This window comes from Suncus etruscus, chromosome 9 (genome assembly GCF_024139225.1).
Source record: "Suncus etruscus isolate mSunEtr1 chromosome 9, mSunEtr1.pri.cur, whole genome shotgun sequence".
NCBI classification, from domain to species: domain Eukaryota; kingdom Metazoa; phylum Chordata; class Mammalia; order Eulipotyphla; family Soricidae; genus Suncus; species Suncus etruscus.
Genome location: NC_064856.1, coordinates 98,174,709 through 98,185,021, shown reverse-complemented (window position 1 = coordinate 98,185,021; position 10,313 = coordinate 98,174,709). Strand labels below are relative to the sequence as shown.

Sequence of the window (10,313 nt, the reverse complement as noted above, 5' to 3'; positions counted from 1 at the left end):
TTTCCTATGTGAATGTCCTTGATATCTTTTTCTTCTCAGTTTGCTAAGGCAAGTACTTCCAGTGCTATATAGAATAGAAGTGGTGAGAGAGGAAAAACTTGTCCTGTGCCAAATTTTAGATGATAGGCTTTTAGTTGTTCCCCATTGAGTTTTCTTGTAATGGGTTTGTGATAGATGGTTGAAAAAATATTGAGAAAAAATTTCTTTAATTCCCATCTTGTTGAAATTTCTTTTATCATAAGCAGATGCTAAACATTGTCAAATATTTTCTTAGCATCTATTGATATTATCATATTCAATTTTTTCTTTTATTGTTATGGTGTATTATATTGAATGATTTGTGTATGTTAGACCATTCTTGAATTCCTGGAATAAATCTTACTTGGTCATTGTGTATATAATTCTTTATGAGTTGTTGGATTATATTTGCTAGCATTTAATTGAGGATTTTTGCATCTGTGTTCATCAAGGATATGGGCCTATATTTCTCTTTCTTTGTGGTGTTTTTGTCTGTTTTGGTATCAGGGTGATGCTAGCTTCATAGAAATTCATTGGAAGTGTTTGTTTTATCAACTTCCTGAAAAGTTTGAAAAGAATTGTTATTAGATCTCTTTTAAGGAATTGAAAGAATTCACTAGTGAATCTATCTGGACCTAAGCTTTTGGGAGGAGTCTTTTAATTACCATCTAAATTTCCTCAATCTTGTTAATCTGTTCAGATATTCCAGATAAACTTGAGAGGTTATAGGAGTTCAAAAAATTATCTATTTATTCCAAGTTTCTTTTTTATTGTGATTTAAACATTCCACAAATGAATCTCTGATATATTTGAACAATGTAGCAACTGTGGTTACTTATCCTCTTTTCATTTCTTGATTTTGCTTATTAAGTATTTATCCCTCCCTTTCTTTGTGAGTCTTGCAATGGTTTATCATCTTGTTTATTTTGTTTCAAGGAACCAACTCTTGTTTTCATTGGTCTTTTGAATTTTTTTGATATCCAGTTGATTAATTTAATTTCTGCTGTAAGTTTAATTATTTCCTTCCACCTGCCTACTTTTAGCTCATTTTGTTGCTCCTTTTCCAATTTTTTAAGATGTGTCAATAAATTATTTATGTAACCCTTTTATCCTTCCTGATGACTGCATGCCAAACCATATACTTTTTTCGTAATACAGTTTTTGTTGTGTCCCATAAATTTTGATAATTCATATCTTTGTTCTCATTTGTTTCAAGGAAACTTTTGATTTTCTCTTGATTCTTGTCCTTTGACTTGTTTGTTCTTTAGTGAGCTATTTAATTTTCCAGGTGTTAGCTATTTCTTCCTGTTTCTGATTCATTTTTATTTTTAGTGCATCATGGTCTGAGAAGGTCGTTGATATAATTTCTATTCTTTTTTTTGGTATTTTATGGGAATATTTTTTATGACCCAGAATGTGGTGTGTCTTAAAGAATGTCACAGGAACATTGAAGAAGAATATATATCCAGCATTTTGTGATGAATAGCTATGTATCTATATATCTATTTGTATCGTCATCTGTATATCTATCTATCATACATTCATCTATCTATCATCTATCTATCATCTATCATCTATCTATTGTCTATCATCTATCTCTATACCTATCTTATATATATATATCTTATTATCTATATCTTTCTATCATCTATCTTTAGTATATATAAACCTAATAAACCAATCTAATCTTTTCTATTGTTTTCTTCAGAGCCAGTATATTCTTTTTTTTTTTTTTTTTTTTAAACATCTACATTGCAGAAGAGCCAGTATATTCTTGCTAAGATTTAGCTTGGTTGACTTATCAAGTGGTGACAAGGGCAGGTGTTGACGTCTCCCACTATTATTGTGTTGCTATTGGTATCTTTCTTTAAGTATATCAGCTATCATTTTAGGTATTTTTGTTAGCCATTTGTGTGGGTATAAATATGTTTATAAGTGTGATTTCTTCTCAGAAATAATGTGCTTGACTGTTGATTTTCATGGAGGTTTCTTCCTGGGTCTATTGGACTCCAGTGATTCTTATGTTCTTTCTAGTGAATTTATCCCAGAGTTCATTTCATATATTTACTTTCTTTGAGGATTTTTTTCATTTTCTTTTGGTTTATTTTAAGGTTCTTTTTTCAACATCTTCTGTTGAATGGAGGTGTTATGTAGCGTATCTTCCAGCTCACTGATTCTGTCCTCAGCAGCTGTTACTCTGCAGGTGAGGGCCTTCCAGTGAGTTTTTCACTTAGCCTATCAAGTTTTCAGATTTGTTATTTCAGTTTGAAGATTTTCTCATTTCTACTTTCATATTCCCTGACTATTATTTGTGGTTTTTTTGTTTCATTCTATGGTTTCTTTGACTTATTTAAACATCCTTCACGTTTTCTCTCTAAAGTTCATTTAGAGAGGCTTTATTGGTGGCTGGTACTTGTCAGATCATCAGAGCAACCATCTTCATTCTCCAAGCATTGCGGTGGTTCTACATTGTTTTTCCCATTATTACCTTTGCAGTGTGTGTGTGTGTGTGTGTGTGTGTGTGTGTGTGTCTATGTGTGTGGTTTTATTTTATTTTATTTTGGCCACACACAGAGGTGCTCAGGGATTACTCCTGGGTCTGTGCTCAGAAATATCTTCTGACAGGGCTCAGGGACTATATAGGATGCCTGGGATTGAAAATCGGAGGTCCTGGGTTGCTGCAATGCAAGCTAAATGCCCTACAGCTATACTATTGTTCTGGCCCCTGCAATGTGGTATTATAAAGGTGCTGTTATTAGAAGAAGTGTGTAGCTGTAGAGTAGATGTTATGTGTTCTTTTTATTGTTTCAGGCTTACTAGATCTCTTGTGGGGTTGTACTTGTCTCACCAGGTCCCAGATGCTGAGCACCCTTTTCATGTGCCTTCTGGTTGTTGATTTTTGTATTTTATTGTTCTTTTTTTAATTTTTAAAAAAAATTTAAATCTTAAAATTTAAATTTTAAATTTAAATTTTATAAAATTTAATCTTTAAAAAATTCTTCTTTAAAAATTCACATTTCCAGGGTCAGAGTAATAGCTTAGCAGTCACTCTAATTTGCCTTGAACATCGCCAACCTGGACAAAACCTGAATTTGATCTCTGCCATCCCATATGTTGCTAGGAGTAATTTCTGATTGCAGAGCCAGAAGTAAACCCCTGAGTGCCACCAGTTGTCTTCCCCAAAAGTTTCACATTTTTTCATTTAAAAACACACTGGTTGACAGAGTTACTTATACTTTAGTTACTTATGTTATTCAGTAGGGAAAAACCATCCCACATCAGTGCAATTTTACCTCCACCATTGTTACTAAATGGTAATATAATATATATAAAAACATCCCTTCATTAAAAGAAAATTTGTAAAAGTTGTCACTGTCTCATAATGGTGTATTGAAGTCACTGTCTATATAGTTTACTAAGCTTACTATAAAGTTTACTAAGCTGTTTGTTGCTAAGCTGAAACATTCTGTGTTATTAGTCTTTCTTTGTTGGCTTAGGAGGTTTCAGTGCTACTGGATATCTAATTTGGAGCATTCTTACTAGTATGCCAGTCTCAAAAAATGTGGAGGTATTCCAAGTGTTTGTGGAGCTGCTAGAGCTTCTGGCATTGTGTGTGTGTGTGTGTGTTGTGTGTGTGTGTGTGTGTTGTGTGTGTGTGTGTGTCTTCCAGTCCTGATTCCAAGAAAACCAGAGTTCTTTCAGTCCCATAAAAATAGCATACCTGGAGTTTATGGCAGTTAAGTGTCTCTGCAGAGATCAGTGGAAAGTGATGAAGTGAGGCCATTGGTGGGACAGTTGTGGAATGTGTGTGCACCTCTTAAGGATTCAAAAGGTGGGATTTTTGTGCTCCACCCCACTTCTGAAATGTCCCAGAGTTATCAGCTTCAAAGACTGGTTTATTTATGAGTTCTTAAGGTGTATTTTAAATATACCTCATATAGGAGGACATGCCAGTCCCCAAACATAGCGACTGCATGGTCTCCCAGGCATATCTGCCGAAATGTAAAAAGTTATTCATATAAAGTTGCGGTTGCCTGTCTCTATTGGATGGTTGAGAGCAGAGTGGTTTTACCTTCGTTATCCTGTCTTGGGTTTATTAAAGTTTTGCACTGTAGGGTTTTGTGGAATTGGGAACCTAATTTACTTCATTCTTATTTCAATGCAGATTGTTGGCCATCAGATGGAAGTAGCTACCATTACAACAGAACTATTATTTATTTATTTTATTTTATTGGTTTTTGGGTCACACCCGGCAGTGCTCTGGGGTTACTCCTGGCTGTCTGCTCAGAAATAGCTCCTGGCAGGCCACGGGAGACCAAATATGGGGACACCGGGAGGATTCGAACCAACCACCTTTGGTTCCTGGATCGGCTGCTTGCAAGGCAAACACCGCTGTGCTATCATTCCGGGCCTAGCATTACAGACTATTATGTAACCAGACTTACAGGACTGAGTATATAACTAATGAAACCTTTAGAAAAAACACAGTTATATCCATAAATATTTTTTAAGAAACAGACTTGGGCCTCCTTACTCTGAGTCCAGGACTCTCAGTATTTGTGGATTGCTAGGGTTTTTTTTTTTTTTTGCATTCTTCTTCATCTGCCCCTTCATGGCTTCCCTGATTACTTAAAAATAATATTTCCTAAAGTTTTATTTAGCAGGACTTTTGGGGAGAGCAATATGAAAATACAGTCTTTTTTTTCCTCAGCCATTTCTATGAGACAGAGAGTATTACCCCGACATCCTTTAATATCTTTAGCTACTTGTCATTTTGACTTTTAAATAATAAAAGTATGACTTATAAAAATAAATAAAATACCCCATTTAGAGACATTATGTCATGCACATTATTGTACAAACATCAACACCAACAGAAATACCTATTTAAATTTGTCTTCTATTTGTTTTTTTTTTTGTTTTGTTTTGTTTTGTTTTGGAGCCAGAGCCATTGATGCTCAGGAGTTACTCCAGACTATGAGCTCAGAAATTGCTCCTTGCTTGGGGGACCATAAGGGATGTCGGGGGATTGAACTACGGTCTTTCCTAGGCTAGCATTTGCAAGGCAGACACCTTACCCCGAGTCCCACCACTCAGGCCCCTGTCTTCTATTTTTTAATTTAATATAAGCTCTTTTTGTACTGGAATAATATTACATTATAGAGATGTAAATTTCAGAAGTACGTCATTAGAAATTAGCATGTATGTATACTATTTGACATTCACCATTAAAATAAATGAAAATTTAATTTTAAAGTAGCATACCAGCTAAGTTATGTTCACATAATAAAGAATTGTGAAATAAAACAAATTTTCTTTTCTTATACCACAAGTCTACTTTTAATATTATTTACAATTCAGAGGCTTGCTTTACTTTTCACTTTTATTTTTCTATTTTTATTGCCAGGGAAGGGAATTAAATTATTGTAAGTGCCTGTGAGCATCAGACATCATAATTTTCATATACATTCTTCTTTCATAATGTCATCCTTTAACTAAGGCTAAAAGGCCCATTTGTATAAAAAAAAACCTGAGGACCAGAAAAGATTACTTGCCTAAGATGCCTTATAAACATCATAAAGAATTTAACCATAATGGTTACCTTTTAAGACAGTCGAGGTGAAACCAAGTTTGTTTTAAGAAGGAATTAACTAAAGAGGGTAGAGGGAAGAAAGAAGAAAAAAAACATTAAGTAAAAAAAATGATAGATATTGAGTAAAATATTCAGTGGTTATATTTAAATGATTTTATGTGTTTTATGCACACACTGACTCAAACATGTCCGCTAATATTTATATTTGGAATTTCTGTTTCTTTTGTTTGCTGCCACACCCAGTATTGCTGTGGGGTTTCTCCTGGTGCTGCACTCAGGAATTGATCTAACAGTGCTAGGTACCAAATGGAATTTTGGGGCTCAAGCCAGGTTAACTGCATGTTAGGTAAATGCTTTCCCTCTATATTATCTCACCAGTTCTATATCTGAACTTAAAAAGAAAAGATTCCTAAAGAGTTTTAGCCATAATAAAAACATTCTGATGATATTTAATTATAAATGTATCAGGCTAAAATATTAAGATTAAGCAGTTTATTGTTGTTTGTTAGATTACTGTCAATCATGGCTTAAACAACCAAATGATTGAGCACTAGAAATGGTCACTTATTGATATTTGGTATTTTAATTTTACTAAAGAAAACTTTCTAGCTTTCAACTAAAGTATGCTTTTATGATTCCCTTGAAATAAAACTGTGACAAAACTGCTAAAAAATCATGGTTATTTGGAGCCAAGAATATGATCTCCAGGAGAAGAACAAATGCCCAGCATATGTGAGGTTCTGCATTTGACTTTCTGTTCTACATGCCCCCCAAAAGCCATCAGCTATATTCTTGGAATAGTCACCAAGCACTACCTAGAGAGACCTGGTCCCACCCATAATAGTACCAAGTACCATAATACCAACATAAGCACAGAACCATTAGATGATCCTGCCCTTGTAGAAAATACAAATATATTTTTTATTAAAGAAAACTGTGATATTGCAAATTATCTCCTCTAATGATGCTTTCAGGTGCCAAGGAGGGAGGTAGTGAATGACCTTGGCTGATCTTTCAGCATAGGCTATAATAAGGCCAATTAACCAATCCTCTGAGTACTTGAGAAGTTCAAAGCATTAATAAAATCCTAAACTTTGGAAAGTCTATAAAAACCTTTCTCCAGAATCATGAAGAACTTTTTATCAGATGAGAGTAGAGCTGCGATGTATCAGTTAGCTGAGGAATCATCTGGGAGATTTCTCCCAGCTTAGCCAGTGTGGGTTAGAAGGCTTTACATTAAGAATAAAAAGGAGTTTCCTTCACTCTGCTCAAGGTCTTCTCAGAAAACAAAAATTTTTACAAGATTTATTTAAGAAAACAGTGTTCAGGCAAGATGAATGTAATTTTATTTATTCATTATAGTCCCATATATGAAGTTTCTTGATTTTATTGCTCTCATTTTAATTTGATATAGATATGGTTTTAAGGTGTCTAGAAGAAATCTATTTTGAATACATATTTATGCACTTGTAGGAAAGTAGAAAGTATGTAGACATTAATTCTTAGAGCAAAGGAAATTTGTGGGAAAAGGAAGCTGATAATAGAAACTAAAATATACAAGTTTGAGAGACTTGCTCAGAGAGAGGAGTTCTAGTGTTTCTTCATGGAGAACTTTGCAGATGTGGTCCATGTCGTCAGCAGAAGAACGGAATGACTAGGCTCAATATTAAAATGAAGAACTCCACAATCAACTAGATCCAGGTCAGTGATAACTAACTCTTTCCCCTCAAATTTAAGCTCATTAACTTAATTTAGCCAACTTAGTTTTACAAAAGTAGTTTATGTATTTAGATTTTGTGCATTTAAGGGGGAAGTTGTCTCTAAAATAAAATTTAAACACAAGGACATGAAAAATACCAATAGAAAACTCACTGCTGAATGGTGCCCAACAAAACACTATTTATATCTAGGCAAGTCACATTTATACTAATGTGGCTCAAATTCAGGGTATTATAACTCTGTAAAAATTAGGGACATTTCATTGTGAATTTCATTAAAATTTTTTCCATTGCCTAACACTCATGTTGCACAGTGTAGCTAGAGTTGTGAATAAAAATCTGATCTAAGAATTATTAATCAGAACACCATATGCTAGAGACATCTATAGAGAATAACTCAGAGAGCGAGTAATTCCTGAAATCCATATATAACTCTTTGTTGCTTAGTTTAGCAGGTCATGATGCTGACTTCTGAATCCAGAAATTTTGGAGAAAGTAATATGTGGCTATGCTTTTTGGCAGGGACTATGAAAAATATTATAGGAAGGAGAGAGGAATAAATTGCCTTTTGACTTTCTCCAAAATTGAAAATTCATGTAGAGAGTGTATTTTAAAAAAATCTATTCTTTTAATATATTAAATGAAGTCTACATTTCTACCAGTAGTAATGAAACCTCAAATTGCCATTGATTAAATGTATACCAAAATGGAAAATTGTTTATCTTATGTAAGTTAACACTTGTAAATCACTTATAAGAAACATAGAAAAATTTGTTCATTTATTTAATTTCAATTTAAAGAGATAAGTGTGATTATGTATCTAATTAAAAATTGTTATCCATAAGATAAAAGATCAGTGGCAGAGCTTATTAAACTATGATGTTGAAACTTTCCATGGATGTTTGTACCACTTGCCTTATGCATTCAAATATATGAAATGGCACAAATCCAATGTTATGAATGCTTGTTTTCTCCATGAGTAGTTTATAAAAATACTCCTCAAAGATCCTCCATGAGCAGTTAGTTATAAAGAACTATCTGGTGGTGCTCAGGGGTTATTCCTAACTTAATATTCAGAATCACCGCTGGCAGGCTCAGGGTACTATATAGGATGCTGGAGTTCAAACAGGTTAGCTGCCTGTATGGTAAATGCTTTTACCTGCTGTGCTATCTAACCTGACCCCCAATTCCATGCTCAATCTTCATGTGTGCATAAGCATTCATGACAAAGAGGAATAGAAAAGCATTCACATATTCATTTCTGGATAGTCCGACTTTTTCCCTCAGTAACCTTTAAAAAAAAGTGATTTGCTTACATAACCCAAAATATTCATACTGACAAGAACTTTACCTCAAAGTAATTTTTACTGATAATAATATCCCTAAATTTCAAAGAAAATTGTGCTTTTAGTTTGGGGGTACAGTTTTGCACCATTTAATGCTAAAAACTTATTTTTAATTGTAATACCTTTTATTTTCTTAAAATGTAATTCAAATATTTTCCAACTAGAAAAAAAAGAATTAGAAGAAATTTAATATCCACTTTTTTTTTTACAACTATTATCAGAACAACAGATATAGAAGGTACAAATAGATCTATGTCAGGGACCCGTATTGAAGAGGTTATGTATTATTTTACTTTAGAGCTAATTGTCATTACTGAAGAATACTCTGATCTTTCCAGATGGACCATTGTGCTAACAAGCCAAACAGAATCAATGAGAATGATTAACAACGTAACTGAATTCATCCTGTTGGGATTGACCCAGAATCCAGATCTGCAGAAATTCCTACTGGCCATGATTTTAGTCTCATACTTGATCACTTTGACAGGTAACCTGCTCATCTTGGTGGCCATCTTCATCAGTCCAACCCTGGGTTCTCCCATGTACTTTTTTCTTTCTTATTTGTCCATGTTAGATGGTTTCTACGCTTCTGTCATGGCACCCAAAATGATCATTGACTTGTTGTCTAAAAAGAACACCATATCTTTCAACGGCTGCATGACTCAGGTCTTCGCTGAACATTTTATTGGTGGATTTGAGATTGTCTTGTTGATAGTCATGGCTTATGATCGCTATGTAGCTATCTGTAAACCTTTGCACTACATGACAATCATGAGCCGGCCTGTGTGTGCCTCCCTGGTGGTAATCTCTGGGGTTTTGGGGTTTCTTCATGGAGGAATCCAGATATTGCTCTTGGTCCAGTTGCCATTCTGTGGCCCCAATGTCATTGACCATTTTCTGTGTGACTTAATGCCTCTGTTGGAACTAGCCTGTGTGGACACTCACGTTCTGGGGCCTCTCATAACTGCCAACAGTGGGTCTATGTGTTTTCTCACGTTTTCTATGCTTGTTGCCTCCTATTTCCTCATCCTGCGCTCCTTGAGAAACCACAGTGCTGAAGGGCGCCGCAAAGCTCTTTCCACATGTGCCTCGCATATTACTGTTGTCATTTTATTCTTTGTGCCTTGTACATATCTGTACCTAAGACCCATGACCTCCTTCCCCACTGACAAAGCTGTGACTGTGTTTTGTACTTTAGTGACTCCTATGTTAAACCCTTTAATTTACACCCTCAGAAATAAAGAAGTGAAAAATGTAGTGAAGAAACTCTGGGGACAAATAACAAAAACTGCACATCAATAAATCTAAATAAATATATAGGGGAAGGTTGCTTTATATAGATGTATTTCTTTTTTTTTATTGAAATGGGATCATCAGTAATTCTGCTTGAGTTAATTTTCTTCCAGATTCCAAATAATGTCTTGGGTAGGATTCACATGTTCTTTAAATCATAGTTACCAAATAGCTACAATAACTTTAGACAACTAAATGTTTGAATTTCTTTTAAATATAAAGCAAATATTCTACCTACCCTGTAACGAACTTTAATTATTGTCATCTCTATGCCAATGCAGTTATTAATATAATATTTAAAATTGTGGGAAATAAAGACAATTTAGGGCAAAAGTACTAAAAGTC

General features: G+C 34.2%; 1 protein-coding gene across 1 annotated transcript; it reads left to right on the top strand.

Moving 5' to 3' along the window:
• Nucleotides 1-9,047: 9,047 nt before the first annotated feature.
• On the top strand, nt 9,048-9,977 carry LOC126017787 (olfactory receptor 4C45-like). Its single transcript, XM_049779840.1, has one exon. It carries the CDS (start codon nt 9,048-9,050, stop codon nt 9,975-9,977), a length of 930 nt encoding a protein of 309 aa, XP_049635797.1.
• The last annotated feature ends 336 nt before the right edge of the window (nt 9,978-10,313 follow it).

What these genes read in the sequence shown, in the direction of transcription:
- LOC126017787 (XM_049779840.1), top strand. Translation starts at nt 9,048, where the DNA reads ATGAGAATGATTAACAACGTAACTGAATTCATCCTGTTGGGATTGACC.